The 26721-nt window shown below is 44.3% G+C and overlaps 1 protein-coding gene across 2 annotated transcripts in view; it reads left to right on the forward strand.

Annotated features, from left to right (window-relative positions):
- GLT8D2 (glycosyltransferase 8 domain containing 2) overlaps window positions 1–18901 on the forward strand; it is a 73186-nt gene extending 54285 nt beyond the window's left edge. For both annotated transcript variants that reach the window (XM_075600591.1, XM_075600592.1), the window contains 4 exons: window positions 5556–5668; window positions 9599–9765; window positions 14172–14284; window positions 18551–18901. In XM_075600591.1, the coding sequence (XP_075456706.1) occupies window positions 5556–5668; window positions 9599–9765; window positions 14172–14284; window positions 18551–18717 (560 nt within the window). In that variant the 3' untranslated portion in view covers window positions 18718–18901. The remainder of the gene's footprint in view (window positions 1–5555; window positions 5669–9598; window positions 9766–14171; window positions 14285–18550) is intronic.
- The last annotated feature ends 7820 nt before the right edge of the window (window positions 18902–26721 follow it).

Raw genomic sequence — 26721 nt, forward strand, 5'->3', positions numbered from 1 at the left:
CACACACACACACACACACACACACACACACACTTTTCGTATATTAAATATAATAAGTACTGTCTTTGGGCTCTAATTATACCTAGCACCTTTTGAAGAGATCAACCCAGATTTTCAGACACGTGTTGCTACATTGGCTTTCGTCGCGGCATCTGAGAAGACACAAACTTCTCTGCGTTGAGGAGACGTGATAGAGACAAGGTCGTCAGTGTGTGAAATCTGGTGCTGCTAAAGACCTTCCATATTTTCGGTCCCCTTCGCGCTTCTGTAGGTAGTGGGATTTTCCAATCTCATGTTTCTGCCGAAAGCTCTCTAACTAAGCACTTCCATCGCATGGTGAGAGGCTGACCACTGCAGACAGGACACCACATTGAGAGTATGGTTTTTCATCAATTGACACATGGAACGTGAATGTGTCCATTTTTTTTTATCCCAGCTTAGCCCAAGGCTATCTTGAATTGATCAGGCATCAACACCCAAGTCTAAGTCTTTCAGATCCTTTGCGTGGTCGTCTGAAACAAAGTTCTTCATTACCTTGGCACTGCTTGAAGCTACGTTTGGAACCTCAGGTTAACATAAACTAACATTTCTTGTGTTTTTTTGAGCAGGTTGATGGCCTCTTCATGTTTAGGCATTGATTTAAATCTGTCATCTGCTGTCACGGTAGACCAGGTCTTTACACATTTTTAGTAGCCTGAAATGTCCTGGAACTGAAATCAACCTGCAATTCCAGACGCCACCGCTCCCCTTTCTCAAGAGGACTTGAATTTACTTGCTGGACTTAAAATCTACAAATCTGATTGGCTCATGGGTTAATAAAACTTCTGAGTTTCATTCACAAAACCCTGCAGCCAATCCGGGTGTGGGAGTTTCCTAACCAGCCAATCAGAGCGATGCTGTTCTTGCGAAGCCGGGCAAGCAGGGGTGCTGAATCTGCCAAGGGCATGTGCAAGGTTGCCACCTCAGCCACTTGATATTCAAAAGCCACACACTGAGTTGGGCTCCTCCAAGTCTGGTGGGCAAATGGAAATTCGGAGAACTTACATTCATCCCAGGACGTGGGTACTTGAGCTCTTCCCTCCTGCCCAAATGGTCTTGACACCTCAGACATCCTCTGTGGCTTTCATCTCCGACGTCCTGGCAGACTCACTGGCACCAAGTTGGTAGCCCCAGTGGCCTGTCAGAACATTGGTTCTGAAAGTCCCAGCTCATTTACTGTGCACAAAGCATATATGTACTTAACACACTTTGTTAATAAAATATACACTTTAAAAACCTAAGTCTTTCTGGTATGGGAAATAGAATAAAACGCTGCACTTTATTTTTCACTAGCCATATTCACCACACACTATTGCATAGACTTAGTATGGATTCTAAGAATCCCCTCACAACCTTATATGTATGGTTGGAGCACCTCTGAACCCCTATACCGATTCTGGGTAACCTGGGCATTTACTGCGTATCCCCATTAACCTAGGGACCCCTTGACTGTTTCAGGGACACCTCATATCTCTATGCCCCTTTTACCTTTCTGGTCCACGCTGAAGCGTTTTCAAAGGGAGGTATTGCCGGGACAATGTGCCTACATGTATCCAGGAATCACTCATGATTCCCGGGTAAATTTTTGGGGTATCCAGCAACTCTGGACCCCGGCTCCCTGGGCACATTCTGACAACAATTTCTCTGCAAAACCCCCCTTGAAACTCATACCACAGCAATCTCTGCTTGCTGGCACTCCTGGAAAGGTAAAAACACATGTGACGGGAGCTTTGCGACAGGCTATTAATAATACACAAAAAATATATATAACTGGGTTGAACTGGTACGAGACTTAGATATGATAAAATATAATTTATTCCTTGATAAAGGTGAACACACAAAATATACAAATAACAGGCAAAATATGGACACTTACTTAAAGTTTAGGACAAGAAGGCCATCAGGATACAGGATGGCGATTTCTTCCATAATTCAGTTGACATCACAGCAAGACAGGCAGGTCATGAATGAAGACTCATGCATGAAGACATGAGGACAATAGCCATAGGCTGAGCCTGGTTCTTATACAATTATTTCCCTTTGAACACAACCTAAACCCAGCCCCTCTCATAAATCAGTGGTGAAGTTGACAGTTTTCCTCAGAGTAAAACTCCTTCCACCTCACGTCGTTTAAAAACTGCTTTTCCCTATCTAAATAACTTCATAACTTCAGTTCAGTAGTACTTACTGGCATGTGAGACATATTAATGCATTCCGTCACGCATGACGCTCCCAATGAGACTAAATATTACCGTGTAATATTAAAATTAAGAGAGATATTAATATCTGCCTCTTAGTATCTGTTAAACCTCAGGTGTCTGTATTCGTTAGTTGCGGGTAAGTCCCACGAATACACCTATGTAACTCTTAGCACGTTCAGCCAAGGACATCTCATAATATTCTTATATTTAATAAGGTCACTCATTCTTTAGCCCCACTCCTAAATCAGAGGCGTTTGGGCCAGTCTACCACATGGCAGGATACTATGGTTTGTAAGTGTGAGTTATAATGCTCACACCCCACTCTAGCTTCCTGCAAACAGGTTGAGTGGCTGGGCCTTTGATCAGGGCTGTTTCCTAACCATTTGGTAGCTCTCCTGACCATTTGCATTTAGTAGGCAGGCATCTTTGAGGGTAATTTAAACAAAGGGCTAGAATCACTGTTTTAACATTAACCCTTTCCCTCCCGGATCAACCCTAGTGTATGTGTGAGTGCCAACACCAGGATAACACAATACAGTTACACAGGGGAATAAGCATTTGGATATGGAAGCGAGGTAAAAACACATTACTGGACCTCAGTCCAGTTAACCCCTTGCTTCCCAGGTGAGGGTAGAGGGTGGCCAATTGGGGTGTAACCCCTTTAATCCCGGGCCAAATCCTCCCCATCGTCACAACACATCAAATACTTTATTACCTCACATTACAGGTTATGCATGTACAAACCCTAGGCTCAAGAGCTGACACTCTGGAACCCCCCAATACATGGATCAGAGGTAACCAAATGGGCGTAAACCTTTATTGTGAGCCTGGTTAACCCATCACCATCACATCTACATAGAACTCTCTTTCTACCAAATGCTTTGTGTTTGTCGTACTCCTTTTCGCCTTCCTGCGTTGTCCTAAATCCATAGGTGGCCACTGTGGTTGATGAACTACTGTCAATGGCCTGCGCTCTCATTCTGTACTTGGCAATCTCATCAATGTTATAGTTATGGTGCCACAGGAATCTTAAGTAATTTCTGTTGTCTTTTCGAACAACAAGACAGTGGAACTTCTGCTGGATATCAGCTGTTGGCAGTACCACTAGGAGACTGTTTGTTGAGTCTGGTCTACTGAGGGCACATTGTTCAGAGATACTTCCTGGAATTGAGCATTTGAGTCAAATTCAACTCGAATTTGACCTGGCTTCTGTGGATGGTACACACAAAGTCAGAAGGTGCCAGGATACTTCACCTTCCTTCAGTCGTGGTGCTGGCTCTGCATGACCGTTATCAATTTTTTTTCTCCATAATGGCCACAAATGATGCTTTGTCTCTAGCTTCTTCTCCAAGGTACGACGACATAGCAAAGCAAGTTAGCTGAGAGACTGCTATTTGTTATTAGGAAGTCACCATCTTGTTGCATGAAATGGAAGTGGAGCCATCAAGTTGTTTGATTTGTCTTTGATTCATTATTTATCTATTATATTCAGGAATTATTTGTCTTCCATCGGAAGGGCAGGTTTATCGTCGTTCCTTGATGTCTGGAACACTGTACATCCGAGACGATCATCACACTTTCCCAGTGTGGAGATCTCCATGTGGGTCTGACCAGGTTTCTCTTTCACAAAGAAGTAGTTAGGACATAACTTGAAAAGAGATGTGTGTTTGTTCTCTAGCCATCTTGTATTGATGGTATTGAAATTGGCAGGCTAATGCATTTTGCCAATGCACACCAACTATCCCTCATCCAAGATCGAGTATTTGAGCATAGGGGGCATTGTGGGGACTGTTGCACTACTCACAAACCTCGTGTACCCTCAAGATGTCCCTACCCAGTAGGAGTAGTATCGGTGCACCTTGGTTTAAAGCTTGGATGAGATTGGCTATGGACTTCAGGGGAAAATGCTGACATGCTCCATGTGGTATTGAAATCTTGCTCCTATTGTTCAGCATCTGGTTGCATTCTATATAGTGTAGGGAGGGATATCTTAGTTCTGCCACCCATAGTCCCACTCCCTACCATGTAACCGTTTGCTCTTCTCCCCATTGTCTCTATCAGTCCTGCACATGTTCGGAGTGTAAAGGGAGAAGTGTTACCTTGTAGGTCAAATAAATGAAAGAACTCAGGTGTACCTTTTCACCAATAATTTGTTTTCAACCGTTTGCTCTCGCTCAGCCAGCAGCTGTTCTGCTTATGAATGTATGAAAGGAAATTATGTGAGTTTGCCTGGAAAAGCAATTTTTTGCAGGTGTAAAATCTTTCCTCACATAAATCATGTTACAGATGGAAGAATTAACAAGCCAAGACATTTACTACTATACTACAGTAAAATGTTTCCAACACACGTCTCTCTCCTGCCACAGTTCCCATATGGTGTGAGAAATGGGGTTTCTAAACTTGCGTTTCATATCTTACATTTCCATTGAAGGGTGCTAGTCCCGGTCACAGAAATAATTAGATATTTAGTATGTTCTGATACCTATTAATGGACCAGCATATCGATTTTGTACAAGGTTGCCTTGGGAGGGAGAGGGAGAGAGAGGGGGAGAGAGATTTCTCTGTCTGTTTCTTTTAGAAGAGCCCTGTTTCTGACTTTTAGTTTTCGCCCAATCTTGCTGCAAATTGGAAGCAAATGACCTACAATTGAGATTTTAAACTGCACCGTTTTTTTTTTGTAGCGAGAATACCAAATGAATACGGGGAAAACACCAGATTAAATTTGCATACAATTGCAAGTCATTTCTGGGCATGAATACTCCGCATACCCTTTCGTGGAGTCCCACTGATAAAATGGGAGTACTTTGCACACTGAATTTAGCGCTCGGAGGCAGGGCTGGCGCAAGGGTTTCATGCGCCCTAGGCGAAACTTTAAATTTGCGCCCCAAAAATAAAATAAACAGTGGCGTAGCTATCGGAGTTGCAGGGGGTGTGCACCCCAGCGCGACGCAAAATAAAACAGGGTGCCAAAATAACGGACAAAAAAAATACAAATAATTACAAAAAAATATAAATAAATAAAAAATAATAAGAGGAAAAACTAATTATTGATGCACCCTTTGGACCTTTGCACCCTAGGCGACCACCTAGTTTCGCCTAATGGACGGGACGGCTCTGCTTGGAGGTTGACATTTCTGCAGTAGTCAGGAGGTGGAATTAACCCACCCTGCTTAAGAAAGGTGGCAAATGTATTTAACTTGGGGGAAAAAATGATGTTGTATCTTACTTAATCTATACAAAAAGGAACAGGTTTAGTTCTAGTGCAAAACTTACATTTTTTTATTGTACTTTCTCCACCGATGCTTCGTATATTAGGCGACATCCAGGAACTATACAACACAAAAATATCAAGAGGCCATGTTGCTGCTTTTTCTGACGACTGTGATTTACCCTCAACTCAAGAAATGGTCAGAAAAGTAGGGATACAGGTAAGATTTTTTGAGGTGGGAAAGATTTATTTGATATCTCTGAGGGGGAAAAAAGCATATAAATAGTAAGGGACAATATTATTATCTTACTGTAATGCTGAATGCAGTAGAAAAACTTTACCATGTAAACATAAAATATATTTTTCACTGGGCTATAAATACAAAACCCGTTCAAGCACCTCCAAACCACATAAAATATGTTTCACTGGGCTATGAATAAAAAACAGGGTCAAGCACCTACAACCCACACGGGCCTGCCACGTTTTGCTGGTCTTTGCGAGTGCGCTCCTGACCCTTTGTTTTCACGATTCGTACATGGACTTGGATTGAGTCCACTTCAGGAGAAACACCAATTCAGAGGATTGAATACATTTAATATTCACTTTTTTTCACCAGTGTGTGTTCACTTGGTTTAATTTCAACGGTATTTGCGCTTGATCTTTTTTGTCTTTTGTCACCATTTCGATTTGGTTTGAATAATTTGGGAGATCCTCTTGCCGACGTGCACCATTTCATTTTGGTCTTCATATAGATTCAGTCGTGGTGTTGACTGACTTTCTATTTTGTTTATTGCAAATGTTGGTGCCAGTCTGAATTTTTGTCAAATTTGGGAAAAATTGTATTGCGAGTTTTAATATGAGGAAATATTAGTCGGGTTAATATCCCAACATTTTCTACTCTCCCATAGTAAAGAAAAATAGACCAATTCCATTATTTATTTATTTATTTATTCAAGTATCATGAGCTGGGCTAATATGATTTGGGAATGAGTCACAGAGGTTGAAAGAACTCCAACACCCCACTCTTTATGAATCTGATTCCTGAGTTCTGCAGTAAATAAAGCATCTTCTTTTAGTGTGTTGAGCTGACTCCCAGCTCAGTCACACAGTGACACCAGAGGAATTAAAACCCTTCACATGCCTCAACTGGATCTCCAGTCGAGATACCAACCTTGGAGACAGTGACAATCAGTAGAATAAGAAGTATGTGATAAGAAGATGTCATAAGGCGAAACAGAGACAGAACCTTCAATGTTTATGTAGCCCTTTTTCTGAACCCTCCCAAAGGAACTACTGGTCACTGTACGACACCTGCGGCTCCAGGAGATCTGAGCCTCCGCTAGCTGGGAGCCTGGGGTAACACTTATACATATACTTAGCGCAGCGCCTCCACTTACCCAGGATCCCCGTGACGTAAGATTCCCCTGGGCAAGAAACATACAACACCTTATGATTGTAACTGGTTTTTACTGTAATAATGCAACGTAGCAATAACACATAACATGTACTTATACTCTAACGGTATAAACTTAGTGGCTTCCCACTCATCAGGAGCAATGTCTCCGTCCCCTCACCGCGTGCCCCACACACCGTGTCCATGTATAGTATATTGTATAGGCTCAGTTCTTTAACCACTCGCTCAGTGTTCCTAAAGAGCTTAGCCTAAGGCAGGATCAGCGCCTGTTTACCGGTGTTGGTGCACTTGTTGTTATAGTACCTTCCGGTCACGGCGGTGACCGGTACCTCTTCGCAAAGGGTCAGATGAATTAGCGGTATGCCTCCTGGGTCTCAATGTCCAGCCGTCTGGTCCCAGACGACTCGCCAGCAAGCCTGCTCCGCACGCTCGTCCCTTTGTCCCTTGCTGTCTACACAGTAAGGGCGATGCTCGCTACCACTATGGCCGTCCCTGCAGCACCGCAACCTTTGGTGACTTGAGGGAACACTCATAGGGTCCTGCGGGGTAGCCTGTCCTATGCAGGTGGGTCACTGACCCCCTGCATCCACACTACCTCTCCCTTCACCTCCCGGATCCCCTCTCACTAACTCAGCCTAACACCTGCAGTAAACACACTGCACTCACACAGTACCTGCAGCAACCGCACTGCACTCAACCGCACTGCCTGCAGCAACCGCACTGCACTCAACCGGTACCTGCAGCAACCCACTGCACTCACACCGTACCTGCAGCAACCCACTGCACTCACACAGATACCTGCAGCTACACTGCACACACACGCTGTACCTACTTGTCAGCGCTCACAGCACTGCCACCCGTGACACTGTCAAGACTGCACACTCACACCTAAGGGCAGGATCCCTAACCCAGGGGCCGTCCCTCAGTACTTACCCCCTACCCTGGTGGGGATTGGGGCCTGCCTGGGATCTGGGGATGCCTTACCTGGTGTAGGAGCCACTTGCTCCCTACACCCTTCCTCCCCCTTCCTGCTCCCAGTTCCAACTGCCGTTCCTAAGCACGCGAATTGTATCTCTTTCTCCCTGCCTGAGAATCCTGGCCTCTCATTGGTTCTTCACATCAGGTGACTGCCCAGGAGCTGATGGGAGTTGTAGTTTCTCAACGGAGCCTCTCTGACTTAATCTGCACAGACACATAGCTCAGCTATTGCATCAGCCACTGCCTGTCTCACTCTGCTCTGGCACATTGCAACACTGTTGCAGACACTCCACATGCCTCTCACTGAACAGAATCAAACACCAACTGAACACACACTGAACACACATATGAGGTTCCTACCACATCCTTACATTTATAGATTTTTATAGTAGTCCTGCAGTGTAGAATTGTAAGAAAGCTTCTGTGTAAGGAACACACGCAAGTTCATTTTAGTATTTTGCAATTAATAAATCTTTTAATATCCTCTACGGCTGCGGCCCCGCTGGCGCTGACCGCGCTCATGCTTGAGAGTGGTGACGTCACCAGCTCTCCAAGCATGAGCGCCGGGTGTCCTTGGTATTTCGCAAGCATGCACTGGGGGGGGGGGGGGGGTTGCGGGCAAATTGAGCTCACTTGAAACTTGCATTTTTCTGTTTACTCAAGCGCCAAAATTGAGTGAGCGTGCGTGCCCGCGCACAAGCGCGCCCACACCATGTGAGCAGGGACTTGCCCATATACATTTATGTAACTAAAAGCGGCAAGCACTGCTCGCTCAGCACGCTCAGCGCCAGCGGGGCCGCAGCCTATTGTAGCATGCATTAAAAAGGTGCTTATAATCATCTGGTGTGATTCAATTTCTCTGTAACATGATACATAATTTATCACCAGTTTCAGAAATGACGAACTTCTTTAGAATCTCATCCTGCAGTTAAAGGAAATGGCCACAGCTTTGTATATACAGCACAACCGCTTTCTTTAACGGAAATGGCTATGTGATTGAAAGAGAATTGCTTTAAGGTTTTTCCACTAATATCTGTCTCCCTAATTCTCTCAATACAGTACAAAAAAAACATAATAAAGTATAGTTTCCTTTTTATTTTTCATATTAAAAGAGCCAAGACAGAGCACAAAGATACCTCTGATTGGCATCGGATAAAATTGCACCTGACGCATTTATTTGGCTTCCTCAGATGTCTAAGAGCGTGAAACGCACAAGCTGTGACGTTATTAGCTCTGCTTATTATCAAAATTAAAAGGAAACTTTTTTAGAATTAATGGCCTTTATTATTCTTTTTTTATACTGAAAAGAGGGCATCCAAGTACAAAACATGAGTAGAAGAAAGTAAGTTTGTTTTAATCACTTGTGTGAATCTCTACATAGAAACCTCCCCCTCCTGAAGATAACAACAAATGGAGTGTGTACTGGATAGTATGTACTGTGGATAGTTATCTGACTGCGTCCCAATTACCTAATGAGTCATGTTAGTGTAGGAAATCTAGTTTTTAAATAGGTGTTCCTATAATATGAAGGAATTAAAGAGAGGGTAACACCACTTGAGTGTACAGGAGTTTTAGAAAAATGCCAGGAGGGAAGGAAAGGATAATAGGTAGGTATTTTCTATTTTAAAGACTCACTACAAGCAAGTTTATTGCGAAAAAAATCTGAATATTTACTGCTGTGGAATTCATAGTTTTGTGATATTAAATCTGTCCCAGGAAGGACACAGGATATGCATAAAATGTCCTCTTTTCTCGTAGAATACATACATGGGCTTTCTCGACTACAGGAAGAAGACCATTCAAAAGCTCGGCATCAGCCCAAGCACCTGCTCCTTCAACCCAGGCGTATTCGTAGCTAACATGACCGAGTGGAGGCAGCAACACATTACCAAGAAACTGGAAAAATGGATGAAGAAGAATGTTGAGTACGTACAGCGTTTTGACCCTTACATTGGGAGAGAAACGGTTAAGTACTAAGGAGGGCTAGCCCCCAAATAAATTACTGCCAACTTAGGGACAGATCCACAAACCTCTGTAAAGTCAGGTTTATAACACCATGTTATCAAAATCAGTCATGGACGTTATGTTCCCTGAGGTTAACGCAAATCCACAAAGCTAATTACCGGTATATGCAAAAACAACGGCTGTTCATGATCTCATTAGTTTAAGGCTTGACGCCATGTGAAGTGAGCACTGCCTTGCAATAGCTTTAAGTAACATGGCGTTACGTATGTCTTACCCAAAGGCAGCGTTACTCCCATCAAGTCCCTGAATAGGTGTTTAATTCAGGTTAAAAAAAGAGCAGGCAGCAGAGGAAAAGAACCGTGTAAATAACAATGTGATGGGCATTATATAACTAATTGTGATGTTACACTTATCCAGACCAGGGCCGGTTTTACAATTTTAGCGCCCACTGGCACTTACCTTTTTGCCGCTCCTATGCGCGGCCCCTCCTCCTCAGCATCATGATGTTGCGGCGCCATGCGGCATCACATTGTCATGGCAACACAACGCCATTTGACGTTACAGTGCCATGATAACATTACATTAATGGCGCTATATAAAGACAGCCAGTACTTGTGTAAATAGGTGAACAAAAAGGCGCGAACAGCTATATATGAAGTGAATATATAATAGTAATGGTGTAAATGATAAAATAAATATAAGTGGTGACCAAAAAACCACAGCTCAAACCTCACTGGTGGGACCTGTTTCACGGGTTCCAAAGTTTAGAAGTATCTCAGAACATCCAGGGGGAGCATATAATGGGTTGAGAAAACAAAACAAGATACACAAATATAAGTGCAGACGTATTGCAATAAGTGAATAAATGTGGCAGTGTCTTGGCTCATATGGCTGTACTACTCACAGGACTAAAGTGTATATATAAGCAGTTGGCAAATAGGGTTGCCACCCTTGATGGTATAAAGGCACCGGACCCCCTATCGATACTCCGTCAGCATAAACCGCATGTATAAAGAGAGAGAAAACTACATAGTGCGATCAATAATATAAACTTTATAAAAAATGAATGGGTAAAAAATGCGCACTTACAATGTGCTAATATAATAAAAGCATTGGTCACAAATTGTGAGTAGGAGTTGTCCCGAGCAGCTCACCGCCTCCCTGGGTCATCAGGCTGAATGCCACGGCACTGTATCCACGATCGGAGCCTCCCTCTGTGCGCCCGTCTGATCCTCTGACGTCACGGCTGCAGGTTAGGTTCAGCTACGGGTCGCCTCCAAATACGCGTAGAGGAAACCAGCAGACCTATTTTGGTCTTGGAGGCGACCCGTAGCTGAACCTAACCTGCAGCCGTGACGTCAGAGGATCAGACGGGCGCACAGAGGGAGGCTCCGATCGTGGATACAGTGCCGTGGCATTCAGCCTGATGACCCAGGGAGGCGGTGAGCTGCTCGGGACAACTCCTACTCACAATTTGTGACCAATGCTTTTATTATATTAGCACATTGTAAGTGCGCATTTTTTACCCATTCATTTTTTATAAAGTTTATATTATTGATCGCACTATGTAGTTTTCTCTCTCTTTATACATGCGGTTTATGCTGACGGAGTATCGATAGGGGGTCCGGTGCCTTTATACCATCAAGGGTGGCAACCCTATTTGCCAACTGCTTATATATACACTTTAGTCCTGTGAGTAGTACAGCCATATGAGCCAAGACACTGCCACATTTATTCACTTATTGCAATACGTCTGCACTTATATTTGCTATATAAAGACATACATACATACATATATAACAGGACGCTGTAGGAAGAGATGCCACTGTACAAGGTAATAATGTAACATATTTTTTTTCTATATTAAAGGTTAAAAAAAGGGGGGGTGATTGGGAAATTTGCCGCTCTAGGCCCTGACTTATTGGGACATCTGGCACTGATCCAGACCCTGTAAAAGACCTATTTCAGGTTCTGAATGTGAGTAACGCCAAGTTTAGATATGGCCTAACTAACGTCAGGTTAAATCCCTTCGTAACTATCGTATAATGGAGCTCTCTGAATAGGGGGTGTTAGAGGGAACACCTTTTGCATGTCGTTAACGCTAACATCCATTATAGTAACACTAGGGTACATTACTGCTGAAAGCAGCACTTAACACTGCCTTAGGGCACATTACTGCTGAAAGCAGCACTTAACACTGCCTTAGGGCACATTACTGCTGAAAGCAGCACTTAACACTGCCTTAGGGCACATTACTGCTGAAAGCAGCACTTAACACTGCCTTAGGGCACATTACTGCTGAAAGCAGCACTTAACACTGCCTTAGGGCACATTACTGCTGAAAGCAGCACTTAACACTGCCTTAGGGCACATTACTGCTGAAAGCAGCACTTAACACTGCCTTAGGGCACATTACTGCTGAAAGCAGCACTTAACACTGCCTTAGGGCACATTACTGCTGAAAGCAGCACTTAACACTGCCTTAGGCTAAGGACCCGCTGCAGTCGGCGGCGTGCGCGCGGGCCACCAGCACCTTACCTCCAGTCTGGAGGTCCCCGCTGACTACTTCCGACATGGCTGACTGCGTGCTGTGACGCGTCAGCCGGCTGACGCTACATGCTTCTGATGATCAGTCAGCCACTGAGGAGGGGAGGGGAGGAGTTACAAGAAGGATAGAAAATGACTGATGCTGGACTCGTACTAACTGGCAGCACTCAGCTTGTGAGAAACTTTGCTGGACTCGTTCTACATATGGCTGGAAGCCACTAATCTGAGTATTTATGAGGGGACGTGGGAAGTAGCCCTGTGAATTCTATGAATGCGTTTGTCCTGCAAAAAAAACCCCGCCTCGGTTTGGCCACACCCCCTGCGCAGGAAAAAGTCAACTGCAGACCACAGATCGCGGTGCAGTGACTTGCACGCACCACCAGGAAGCAAGGCGGCCGTGCGGGCGCGTGCAGCGGGGCCTCGGGCCTTAGTGAGCTTTGAAGATCACCATTAGCACTTACAGTAATGCTACGCCAAGAGAAGTCAATTTATCGATAAGTCAATAACTGAGTTCTGAGGTTCTGGGCCTTATTTGGTTCTTTGGTGCCAAATAAAGACTGATGATCATGTGATCCATGTCTAGAAAGTCTTCGTTAACCAAATATCTTATTAGCTGAAAAGTTATTAGTTGGCTGTCTTCAGCAAGCAGAATTTCGTTTGGGTATTTATTGGATCAGTTTGACACCAGAAATATTTTGAAGGAAATCGTTACGTGTAATATTTGCAATGTGTAGTTCTAGCAATTGTACTAGTCCTCGGAAAGTCTAAATTACATGACGTTATGTAAGTCTTGGTGTTACTTCTCTTCAGACCCTGAAAGTGGAGAAAGAGAAGAGAGGGGAGGGAAATAAAGTTGGAGAATAATGCTATGCTATTTAAATCATGCTTAACTCTGGCGTGACACCCATCCAGACACCACAAAAGCCCTTCTTCAGGTTCATGGGAGGAACGTCAGGTTTAGTTATGACTTACATTATGAAACAACATTTTCTCACGTTAACCTCAACAGAGTTTAGTGAGTAGGAGATTATATGATAACACCATATTTGCATATCATTTGAATCTCATAATCACAAATGCCCATTATAATCAACATTACACTGTTTACAGGAGAAAACATGGCCCAACTTTACATTATGAACTTTAGTGAATGCAGCGTTACTATTAATGTGATGTTAAATTAAGCTAATGTCACGTAAAGTAGTCTAGCAGAGTTTAGTAAATCTGGGCCCTAGGTTCCTCTTCCAGTTACGTTGATTTGTACAGAGGTGTCAGAGCCATTCATTAAAATACTGATTTTGCTATTGCTTGCCAGTTAATGTTCAGAAAATCATTGACCCAATCATTGACACTGTAGGTCCAGAGCACCTTTTTAGTTGTGTCACTATCTTTCTGTATTCATAATATATAGGTAATAACTCGTGTTTGAATTGGTTTAAACTTTTGGAGGGTGTTGTACCAAGGCAAATCTTGAGCAAAATTGACACAAAATGCATCATTTTCTTCTTGCGTCTTTGTGTCAATGCATCAAAGTTTTTGCGTCACGTTTTGCCCCGTGTGTGTCAAATGTAGGGAGCGGTAGTAGGAGCAGTTAGAGAGCAGTTATATAACGCACAAACTATAATGAAACCAAATGGTGCTCCTCTCTGTGTGTCAATTTTTTTATTTTGTATTTGCGTCCTGAAAATCCACCAAGTCTTAAGTCTCTCTGGCTAACGCTTTGGCCAAACGCGAGCAGGAAATGCAGCAATGCATCAAAAACAAACTTCCACGCACTCTTCCTTTATGTCGCTCTATCAATCCCATGGTGTTTCCACAGAGAGAATCTGTACAGCAGTAACATTGGCGGTGGTGTGGCCACGCCTCCCATGCTTATTGTGTTCCACGAAAAATACTCTTCCATTACTCCTTTCTGGCACATACGACACCTAGGTGAGTATGCTTCAATATTACTTTATGATGACTGTCCATGAAAGTTTGCTTCAACTATAACCAATTCCATTGCACACATTCCAGAAGTAATGCAATTATAACTAAGTGTATACAGACATGTTATGATGCACATAGTATATGTTACAGTTAACAATGCTACTACACTTTGTACAGCAAAATGGCTGCTAAGTAGCAACTGTCGTTGTCCCCTATGAAATATAATAATGTATGTCAGATAAGAACCATTTTTCTTGCATGTTTTCTTATTAACCACCAACGTGTTTGGTTGGTATCCCTGCCTTGTAAAAGACCTGGAAATGGACATATACAATGTATTCCTGGGTAACATACACGGTGGGATTGTGCCCCCATGTTGCAGCATGATCCGACTTCATTGCCTACAACTCTATATTAAAAAAAAAAAATACTGGATATTTAAAGGATTTGAAATGAACAGCCGTTTATGGACCGCAAAAATGAATCACTTCCGCTGCAGAGCTGCTTGCCGTGTATAGCCCTGCACACTGTTTCACTGGCCTCAAATAGTGAGATTAATTATAGTGTATCACGTACGCTGCACCTGTGTGCACATGTATGTGAAAGGGGTTAATACATCCAGCTATCCTGCTTACTCGCTTACCTCCCAGCGGGGCACTAAAAATGAGCAATATTTCCCCCAAAACTGGCACACTCCACCTCAATTATGCTGCCAGCAATAAGAATAATGTAAGAAAGTACGTTGTATGGGCCGCACTACCGTACGCAGAGCTGTAGTACAGATATGTATACGTTGTGGGTGCGCGGGAACAGTGAAGAGACCCCCAACCTCTCCTAAATAAACTATTAAACACACCAAGTGTTCCCAGCACTCCAAATGAAAACAAGAAAGTTAATGAAGCTTTGAAATAATACTGTGAATTCACAGAAAAAGGACATACTACAACAATATGCAAATGCAAAAAACAGGTAATAAGTGAATGCAGGAAGGGAAGGGAAGGGGGTTGTGATATCAATGGCAAAGTGAGGGTAGGGTGGGGAAACCTCTGACGGGGAATGATGTCTGTGCATGAAGATGCGGGGGGCAACGTTTTGGGGTAATGAACCCCTTCTACAGGCCCATTCTCATAGCCTCCACAGGGGGGGACTATGGTACTTCCCAACTCCCTCACAACTCAATCCTCCCAATCTTTAAAAACAAAAGTTGAAGGTAAACACACAGTTATATGTGCATACTGTATAAATGCAAACAGTTATACATGAAATGGAATCTGTCATCCAACCTGTGTGTAACCTAATATCTTAAACACCTGACACACCCTATCAGAAGAGGGACCTTAGAACAAAGGCACACTGCGATATGATATACAATACCCCTCCTCCCCTTCCTGCATTCACTTATTACCTGTTTTTTGCATTTGCATATTGTTATAGTATGTCCTTTTTTTCTGTGTGTACACAGTATTATTTCTAAGCTTCATTAACTTTCTTGTTTTCATTTGGAGTGCTGGGAACACTAAGAATAATTTAAGATTTTACCTTCAGGCGTTTCTGGTCTCCTGTTTGGAGAGTTTGGATGTAGCGATAACATTGAATAAGAGTTTGGGTGTAGGGGTAACAGTGAAGGAGAGTTTGGATGTAGGGGTAATATTGAAGGAGAGTTTGGATGTAGGGGTAATATTGAAGGAGAGTTTGGATGTAGGGGTAATATTGAAGGAGAGTTTGGATGTAGGGGTAATATTGAAGGAGAGTTTGGATGTAGGGGTAATATTGAAGGAGAGTTTGGATGTAGGGGTAATATTGAAGGAGAGTTTGGATGTAGGGGTAATATTGAAGGAGAGTTTGGATGTAGGGGTAATATTGAAGGAGAGTTTGGATGTAGGGGTACTATTGAAGGAGAGTTTGGATGTAGGGGTAATTGGGTAATATTGAAGGAGAGTTTGGATGTAGGGGTAATATTGAAGGAGAGTTTGGATGTAGGGGTAATATTGAAGGAGAGTTTGGATGTAGGGGTACTATTGAAGGAGAGTTTGGATGTAGGGGTACTATTGAAGGAGAGTTTGGATGTAGGGGTAATATTGAAGGAGAGTTTTGATGTAGGGGTGACATTGAAGGAGAGTTTGGGTGTAGGGCTAACTGTGAAGGAGAGTTTGGGTGTAGGGCTAACCGTGAAGGAGAGCTTGGGTGTAGGGCTAACTGTGAAGGAGAGTTTGGGTGTAGGGCTAACCGTGAAGGAGAGTTTGGGTGTAGGGCTAACCGTGAAGGAGAGCTTGGGTGTAGGGCTAACTGTGAAGGAGAGTTTGGGTGTAGGGGTAACCGTGAAGGAGAGTTTGGGTGTAGGGGTAACATTGCAGGAGAGTTTGGGTGTAGGGGTAACAGTCGAAGGGAGTTCTGTTGTGGACTGATGGTGGGTATAAAGGTTTCGCCCTCCACCTCTCCCCCTCCTATAAAGTAAAGAGACATTTAATATACACAAATAACTTTTTGTATGTTTGTTTGTGTCTGTTACCAGTTCAGGGACGGACTTTGACCTTCTGAGGCCCTAAGCTATGTCAAGTTTAAGAGCCCCCAAAAATTAGAAATAAGATTTATTATTTTGACTGAAGAGACCATTGAAAATATAAACATGAAACGGAATTGAATGAAAGCATTATACTAGCATTGTTATATACAAAGATGGTGTACGGCTAAATGAACAGTGTGCACATCACATTGATATTAATATTAGAACATTTTATTTCTGGATTTTTGGAGAGCAAAGTCAACGAGGATGTCTTCAAATGATAAGCTGTGAAGTTTGTCACTTTTGATGCACATGATGCCTAGGGTCATATTTGAATGAAAATGTCCATATTTATAGAGAATCTTCTTTTTTCCCATAACGTCTTTATTTATCATCTGATTTTAAAACTTGAAATGCAAATTCTTTTTCTATTTTTGAGGCTCCTCATATAGTTACATAGTAGATGAGGTTGAAAAAAGACATACGGCCATCAAGTTCAACCTATGCTAAATTTAGACAACAGCTACTTTATCTCAGGGGCGCGCAAACTTTATTTGCGGCGCCCCCCCCCCCTGCCTGCTCCCTTCAGTTAGAGCTCCCCCCACCTTACCTCGCGCAGCGTCATATGACGCCACGTTACCGTGGCAACCATGACGTCACATGACCTTTAATTTAAATGCCTTGGGGAAGAGCGCGGGGCCTCTGCAATCGCCCGCGCCCCCCCAATTTGCGCACCGCTGCTTTATCCTATATCCGTACTTACAGTATATTGATCCAGAGGAAGGCAAACAAAAAACCCCAGTGACATATCATCCAATGATATCTCATAAGAGGAAAAATACATTCCTTCCTGACTCCAAATATTGTAAATCAGATTACTCCCTGGATCAACATCCTTCCCATGTTTACTTATTTGGTATAGTATATAGTTACATACTGTATTGTGAGACCCTAAGCTGTAGCTTGGTTAGCTTATGCACAAGTCCGGCACTGTAACCAGCTTCATCAAAGGTACAACTCATGAGTCTAAAATGGGGAAGCAGCTATCTTTGATTTGGTTTGCTTACTCTCTACTTCCTTGACCCAGTTGTGTAATGCAGCAGGCGGCAGCTTTAGGGGAATTCCTTATTTAAAGGAGGCTAAAATATAAATGACACTTCGGCCCTTATACAATATGCTGTTGATTCTATGCATTTCTTTGGGCTCCGATGCTTCCCTGACATGGAAAACGTCTCCAAGCTGTACAACGGGGGCATAAAGCAGCACCAACTGTATCAAAGAAAATGAATCTAATTTAAAACAGCAATCCTGCATTCCTTTTTTTTTTAAATGATGCTGGGCTGTGTGAGACAAAATGGCGGATTTAAAGCTCCTGCATCACGCAGGCCAATAGGAAGCCGTGACATCACCCATTGCACCTTCCTATTGGCCCGCATGACCGGGACATTTAAACATGCAGAGCTGCTACCTACAGTACAAAGGCAAGTATCTCGGAAGCCGGGTGTCCCCGGAGCTGAAATGAATGAGGTTAAGCTCCGGAGACCGCCTGCTTCACCACCTATTTAAAAAAAACAACAAAAAAAACCACATTCTGCTGTTTTAAAGTAACTGGAGGAGTTGTTCCTTTAGTAAAGGTGGTGCAATGTGTTAGGCATGTACTGTAGATGCTCTCTACTTTGTCAAATATATACATGAAAAAATTAAACTTGCTTTCGGCGTTTGATCATTTTAAACTCTAACCATGTCCTTTGCATTTCAATTTGAAGGATGGAGTCCAGATGACCTGCTCCCTCAGAACACTCTTCAGGATGCCAAGCTGCTGCACTGGAATGGCAGATACAAGCCTTGGCAGCTCCCCAGTGCACACATTGAGCTGTGGGAGAGATGGTTTATTCCTGACCCCACAGGGAAGTTCCAATTACGCCGACCCTGATACTGATCCACAACGTAAAAATATCCAGATCACACTCAAGTCACAAAACATCCGTTTTAAACAAAAACAGTACAAAGTAAGAATAAGCCGTGAGCGGGTGAAAGATGCCATATGGCTTCAGATTATTATATTTCTTTGATGGATCTCACTTTTCTGATAAATAAATTACCATACATTTTTTCCCCCCAAAGTGTTAATTTGTGTAAATGTAGTCAGTGCACAGTGTCTCTGTAGATCCGCAGCTGTCTCTACCTAGCTGTTCCTTGCACAGCGGCGCCTGGCAGAGCATATTTACATATTCAACAAGACCTTTTTATTTATTTATTTTTAACACCACCTCACAGTAAAACATAGGGGGGTATTAAAAAAAAAGGGAGCAAAACCTTCATAGTGCAGTATTGAAAATATTTAATGGTAACAAAAGGGAAGGGAGGAGGAGCGGAGTGAACACGTACAAAAAATCAGCAGTTAAAAGCATTGAGGTATAAAATCATAAGCCTGGACATCGGAGCAGGCCTTCGTTTCAGCGTCCAGCCTGGTAAGGGGGATGGTAGGCAGCCTCAAGACTACCGCAGTGTGAGGATCAGGCGCAGGCTCCGCCCCCATCAAGCTCCAGTCGCCTGATTGGTTCTAGCTTCTCTCCTGTGTGTAGGAGTATTCCTGCATCTGATTCGCAGACCCTGTTATTTAGGCGCAGCCTCTTCCACCAGGAAGTTGGCTGAGCATAAAACTGTTGTGACGTTGTGCTGGTCGCAAGCACTCTGCCTCGTCTCGCCTTGCTTTACCTTGTTCTGTTTGACTCCGCTGACTTCTCCAACCCTCGACACGGCTAGTGACCCCTATGATCCACAACGCTCCAATCCTCAACCTCGGCTAAGGAATCCCTACCATCCCTACCTCTCCAACCCTGACCCGGCTACCCATGACTACGATACCTGCAATCCGGACACGGCTTCCGGCTCCAGGCCAGTGTATCCTATCTCCACCTCAGCATGGCGATACCGTCCTGTTTGCGGCAAGCACCCGTTACACGTGGGTACAGTGCGCAGTCCGGCACAGATAGTTCCAAATTACAGCGGAGCAAGCTCTCATGGCAATGATAAGCTCGAAGTTCGGCAGGAACACCAGGCGGGGAGATGGACACCATAATGAAACGGGTAGTCTGACAGCCGCCCGGATGGATACCGGCTCAGATACAAAGTAGCAACGGTCCAAATTAGGAGCGTTCTGGACCTCTCACCCAGCCCCAGCAGGTAAGCACAGGTAGATAGTCACCTCTGGATGCAGGGCGCGCCAGAGGAGCACCGAAGCACTCGCGTGTGACAAGAGGAGAGGATGGTCCACAAGGATCAATGTTGCAAAATTATAATAACACATATAACCTTAGTATCACCAAAAAATATTTGGAGGATACATTGAGAGGTCAATTAAGCACAAATTAAATCCAACGCGTTTCGTAGTGGAGAGCTACTTCTTTTTATATCTCTAGATTGTGATGTCCCAGCCATCCTATTGATCAGCAGCATACCCTCAATTACAAGGAAAGGTTTTTGTGTTTATTCACTACCCGCAATACTGTCTCTTTTTTTACTAGTATTTACTTGTGTATTTTCAGTATTCCTACTTTTATTAATCACTTCACTATACCTCACCGATAGAATTCAGCGCACTTATTTTTGTACACCATAGGGGGGTATTTACTTACTTGAGTTCTACAGGCAATGGGATTATTTGCATACTGGGTTATGTTCTTTGTTGTTGACATCATAGAATTGATGAATGGGATTGATCAATTATTTAGTGAATGGTGGATATTGTTGCTAAAGCCAAGGTTGACAGGGTGGATGTGTTTAGTATTCATCTACCTCAACTTCCTGCGCATTATTTACCATAGTTGGATCAGTGCACGCTTTGTTTAGTGGGACAGAGTGGGTATCATGGGGGCCCATGTTGTCCAGTGTGGGGGAGTGGGGATCACGGGGGCCCATGTTGTCTAGTGTGGGGGAGTGGGGATCACGGGGGCCCATGTTGTCCAGTGTGGGGGAATGGGGATCACGGGGGCCCACGCTGTCCAGTGTGGGGGAGCGTTGTTCAGTAGGTGTGAGGGGGCTTTGTTACGGGAGATTTTCCCAGTTCTGACCTACCTGCCGCCACCACTGATGACAGTAAGAAATAAATCTTTGCGATACAATTTAACCAGTCGCTAAGAAGTCACTATTTGCTAAAGAGGAAAGAGAAGTAGAAACACAATAGTGCAATATTGTCTCTTCAATGTTGGTAAATAGAATATAGCAGGGTAGGAATTGCACTCACATTTTTTATTAAATCAATTAAGCATATATCCATCATGGCAGGGAATGGGTTAATACGGTCTTCAAAAGCTTTTTAGGATCTCAGAGTAAGAGACGAGAGCGCACAATAATGAAGATGGTCAAAAAGCTAAGTTTATAGATAAAATTAAACAAGAGTGCAAACTCACTCTCCAAGATACAAAACAGCATTGGTAGACATGTCTAGGGAGGAAAAACGGGGAGAGGTGGAAGGAGACAGCTGGTCTCAGCGTCTCTCGAGGCGTCACCACCGACAGATGGCACCCGGATGCAGGAAACAGCATGAGAAACACACAGACAGTTCCCTCCGCTCTGAGCGTCTCCAAGAATCACCACTCTACGCATTTTGCATTCGGCTTCGTCAGAAGTAGTGATCCATCATGTGACATGTATGGTCTTAAGTACCCTCACTAAGCTATTCTGATTGGTAGAATATCTTAATTGTAAAAATAAGTAGATAGGTTGCATGGTTGGGTTCATTGACTAATCAAAAGCACCTGAATTGCATATATATATATATATATATATATATATATATATATATATATTATGTGACAAACGGCTTACTCCGGGGCTCCGTCGTTTGTCCGGGACTGTTTAGAACACGGTCTTTTAGGGTAGGTTAAATGATGAGGCGTCACGTACTGTTCCTTTAAACAGGCTATGCCTGGTTTATTCAGTCCCAGGCACTGAGACTGCCACAGTGCATACAACAGAAAACAGATCAAAACAAAAGCTGCTCACCTGAGCGATAACTTAACTTAGATATCCCTGACTCAGGGTTGGAAGTGGCTTTTCCACTTCCAACATCAAAACACGGTACTTTTGCAGTCTTACACAAATGAACAGAAAGATTGAACCTGTTTGGGGAAGAGGCTTCTCCCCTCTGTAGTTCAGCAGCCTTCCAGCCTCCTGGCTCTTGTGGGGAGACCAGAGCAAACAGGAAATCAGTCTTTCATACCTGATTCCTAATTAGCATGACAGGTGACAGAAATCAGGCAGCAGACAAACTCTGGTCTGGATCTCTCATCCCTCAGTTCCAGCGCTTGCCAAACTGTGGGATGGAGTGTATGTATTATAAGGCTGCACTCCCAGGCCAAACAGGATAGAAACTGTCTAGTATCCTGGGAGCCCTATATACGGAATTTATTACCATCCCCTGGTTTCTGTCACATATCCTCCCCCCCAGCTCAGACCTCGAGGGATGAGCGACCATGGATATTAGGGAGTGCATCCTTGACAACCCGTCAGCATTGCCATGTTTGTGCCCTGACCTGTGTTCCACAGAAAATTTAAAGGGTTGTAGGCTTAGGAACCACCTGGTCACTCTAGCATTCTTTTCCCTGTTTTGACACATCCAGGTAAGGGGTGCATGATCTGTGACCAACCGGAATTTTCTCCCCAACAGGTAGTATTTGAGCGTCTCTACAGCCCACTTTATTGCGAGACACTCTTTCTCTACTATGGAGTAATTTTTCTCCTGGGGATTTAGTTTCCTACTTAAATAAAGGATGGGGTGCTCCTCACCTTGAGACTCCTGGGAGAGTACCGCCCCCAGCCCTACCTCAGATGCGTCGGTTTGGACTACGAACTCTTTGGAGAAGTCAGGTGTGACCAACACTGGTTGGGCACAGAGAGCTTCTTTCAGGCTTCTAAAGGCCTGTTCGGTTTCGGGGGACCACTTTACCATTAGCGGTCCTCTTGCTTTTGTGAGGTCAGTTAGTGGGGTTGCCTTAGTTGCAAAATTGGGAATAAACCTTCTATAGTACCCAATTAACCCCAAAAAGGTCCTTACTTGTTTTTTTGTAACTGGCCTTGGCCAATTTTGTATCGCCTCCACTTTGAGTGTTTGGGGTTTGAGTAAACCTCTGCCAATAGAATATCCCAGATACTTGGCCTCCTCCAGACCAATAGTGCATTTAGCGGGGTTAGCAGTTAGTCCAGCAGACCGGACTGCGTCAAGCACAGCTTGGACCTTTGGAAGGTGGGATTGCCAATCTTCACTATGGATTACCACATCATCCAGGTAGGCGGCAGCATACCGAGCATGTGGTTTTAAAATTTTATCCATCATTCTTTGGAATGTGGCGGGAGCTCCATGTAAGCCAAAAGGCAACACCTTATACTGAAAGAGGCCGTCTGGGGTTGAGAAGGCTGTCTTTTCTTTTGCCCTTTCTGTGAGGGGAACCTGCCAGTACCCTTTTGTTAGGTCTAGGGTTGTGAGATATCGGGCTTTGCCCAGTCTCTCTACAAGTTCATCTACCCTGGGCATAGGATAAGTATCAAATTTTGACACCGCGTTTAGTTTCCGGTAGTCATTACAAAACCTTGTTGTACCATCTGGCTTTGGGACTAAGACTATAGGGCTGTTCCACCCACTTTGGGATTCCTCAATTACACCTAGTTTTAGCATTTTTTTAACCTCTAAACTTATAGCCTTTCTTTTGGCCTCTGGGATTCGGTACGGTTTAAGGTTAACTCGGACCCCCGGTTCAGAGACTAGGTCATGTTCAATTACGCTAGTTCTACCTGGCCGTATAGAGAAGATTTCTTTGTTTCTTTTCACTAAATTCTGAACCTCTCGTTTCTGATGAACAGACAGGGTTTCAGCTATGCTAACCTCTGGGTCAGTTTCTTGATTCTCTGACGGACCTGGGGGTACTAGGGTTAACAAGACTTCTCTATCTTTCCAGGGCTTGAGTAGGTTTATATGGTAAATTTGCTCAGGTTTCCTCCTACCTGGCTGTCTTACCTTATAATTTACTTCTCCCACTCTTTCCAAGACCTCATATGGCCCATGCCATTTAGCAAGGAATTTACTCTCCACGGTGGGAACCAGAACTAGTACCCTATCACCTGGAGAAAAAATTCTGACCCTAGCACCCTTATTATATGTATTCCTCTGTGCTTCTTGAGCTTTCTCCATGTGTTTCCTCACTATGGGTAGGACTGCAGCAATGCGGTCCTGCATCTGGGCAACATGCTCTATTACACTTCTGTAAGGGGTAACCTCGTGTTCCCAAGTCTCTTTGGCTATATCCAGTAAGCCCCTTGGGTGTCGGCCATACAATAGTTCAAACGGGGAGAAGCCTGTGGATGATTGGGGAACTTCCCTAATGGCAAATAACAGGTACGGTAACAAACAATCCCAGTTTTTCCCATCTTTATCAACCGCCCGCCGTAACATGCTCTTTAAGGTTTTATTGAACCTTTCCACTAAACCATCTGTTTGTGGATGATAGACTGAGGTTCTGAGATGCTTGATTTTTAGGAGTTTACATAGCTCTTTCGTTACTTGGGACATAAATGGTGTTCCCTGGTCAGATAGAATCTCTTTAGGAATCCCGACCCGGGAAAACAGAACTACTAACTCTTTTGCTATGTTTTTAGCTGAGGTGCTACGTAGGGGAACTGCCTCCGGATATCGGGTGGCATAATCTAATATTACCAATATATGCTGATGTCCCCTAGCAGACTTTATTAGGGGTCCTACTAGATCCATAGCAATCCGGTCAAATGGTACCTCTATTATGGGAAGGGGTACCAATGGGCTGCGGTACGCCTTGAACGGGGCGGTGATCTGACATTCTGGGCATGAGGAACAATAATTCGTAATTTCTGCCAGAACCCCAGGCCAATAGAAGCTTCGGAGAACCTTTTCTTTTGTCTTTTCCACCCCTAGGTGTCCCCCCAATGGATGACTATGTGCGAGGTGTAATACTACATTACGGAATGTCCGTGGTACCAACAATTGTTTAGTTGTAACTGATTTCCTTTTATCAACCCGATATACTAGGTCGTTCTCTACCTCGAAGTAGGGGTAAGCAAGTGACCTATCTGGTTGGCCAGGAGTACTATTCTGGTCCCGTATATTTCCCCTTGCTACCGCTAATGTGGGGTCCTCCCACTGGGCCTTCTTAAAACTCCCAGGACTGACCTCTAGGTCAGCGAGGGTCTTATCCGGTTCTGGGGTGGTAAGTGTCTGCTCAACATCTTGATTTGGGGTATTCCCTACCAAAGTAGTGATGGGGAAGGGAATTTTACAGCACTCCTCCTTTTCCCCCTTCTTATTTGGGCCCTCGTCAACCTCCATTTCTGAAAAAGGAAAAGGATTTGTTTCTTCTAATACTTCGTTATGGTCCGCTATTGAACTCTGGGCGCTATTCTGAGCGGGGGACCACATTTTTAGAAAATGGGGAAAGTCGGTCCCTATTAACACATCATGTGCCAGTTTGGGTACAATACCCACCTTGAAATCTAAAGAACCAAACTCTGTTTCAAAAAAAACATCAACAGTGGAATATTCATGATTATCCCCATGTATACAACAAATTGCCACTCTTTGTGAACTGTTTCCCTGTTTCTTCTTAATGGGCAAGAGGTATTCGGACACTAGTGTGACCATGCTCCCAGAGTCAAGAAGTGCCCGAACCCTCTTACCATTAACCTTTACAAATGCCCACAGATGGTTATTCAAGGGGTCCTCTGGGCTAGGGCCCATACATTGGGACAACAGCGAATAAGGTTCCACGCTGTTGCATTGCATGGGCTCATCATTTAGTGGGCAGATTTTTGCTGTGTGGCCCCTCTCATGACAATTTACACATTTAGGTACATAGTCTGTGTCCCACTTAGAGCCTTTTCCCGGCTCCCCATGTTGGCTATTGCCCTTAGTGTGCGAACCACTGTTGCTGGTGCTGCGTGAAGGTGGTCGCCGCTCTTCAGCGCCCCTTAACCCCGGTACCCTTTTACCGTCTCTGGAAGAGTCCTGGAACCTCGGGTAGTGGGGTTGCTCCACGACTGTGGGTTGCGGGTGCTCTTCTGCTGCATTGTACCTTTCTACGAGGGCCACAAGCTCATCCGCATTGTGGGGGTCACTCCGACTGACCCAACGGCGTAAGGCAGAGGGAAGTTTCCTCAAGAACTGGTCCATGACCAACCGTTCCACGATGTGGCTGGCTGAGTTGATCTCGGGTTGTAGCCACTTCCGGGCGAGGTGGATGAGGTCATACATCTGGCTTCGGGTGGCTTTATCCATCGTGAAGGACCATGCGTGAAACCTTTGGGCGCGAACAGCCGTGGTTACGCCGAGGCGGGCGAGGATCTCGAACTTCAATTTTGCATAGACGTTAGCTTCGGCTGGCTCTAGATCAAAGTAAGCCTTCTGGGGTTCGCCGCTTAGGAAGGGTGCGATTAGACCAGCCCACTCAGCTTCTGGCCATCCCTCTCTCTGTGCCGTGCGTTCAAACGTGAGAAGATAGGCTTCCACATCATCCGAGGGTCCCATCTTCTGAAGGTAGTGGCTTGCCCTGGTCATTTTCGGAACTGGGGCTGCCGCTGCCAGTGGAAGGTTACTGATAGTCCCCCTCAGGATCTCGAGTTCCTGCTGAAAGCCCTGAGCGAACCGCTGTTGCTCCTCTCTCAGCAAGCGGTTTGTCTCTTGCTGGTTTGCATTCGCGTTTTGCAGGGCTTCATTCGTCTGTTGCTGGTTTGCATTCGCCTGTTGCTGGTTGGCATTCGCCTGTTGCTGGTTGGCATTAATCTCTTGCTGGGCTATTAGCAGCTGTTGCTGGGCTGCATTCGTCCGCTGCTGGTTTGCATTAGTTTCTTGCTGGGCTATTAACAGCTGTTGCTGGGTTTCATTTGCGTCTTTCTGGGCAGCGACATTGCATAC

Source organism: Ascaphus truei, chromosome 5, assembly GCF_040206685.1.
Source record: "Ascaphus truei isolate aAscTru1 chromosome 5, aAscTru1.hap1, whole genome shotgun sequence".
Lineage (NCBI taxonomy): Eukaryota > Metazoa > Chordata > Amphibia > Anura > Ascaphidae > Ascaphus > Ascaphus truei.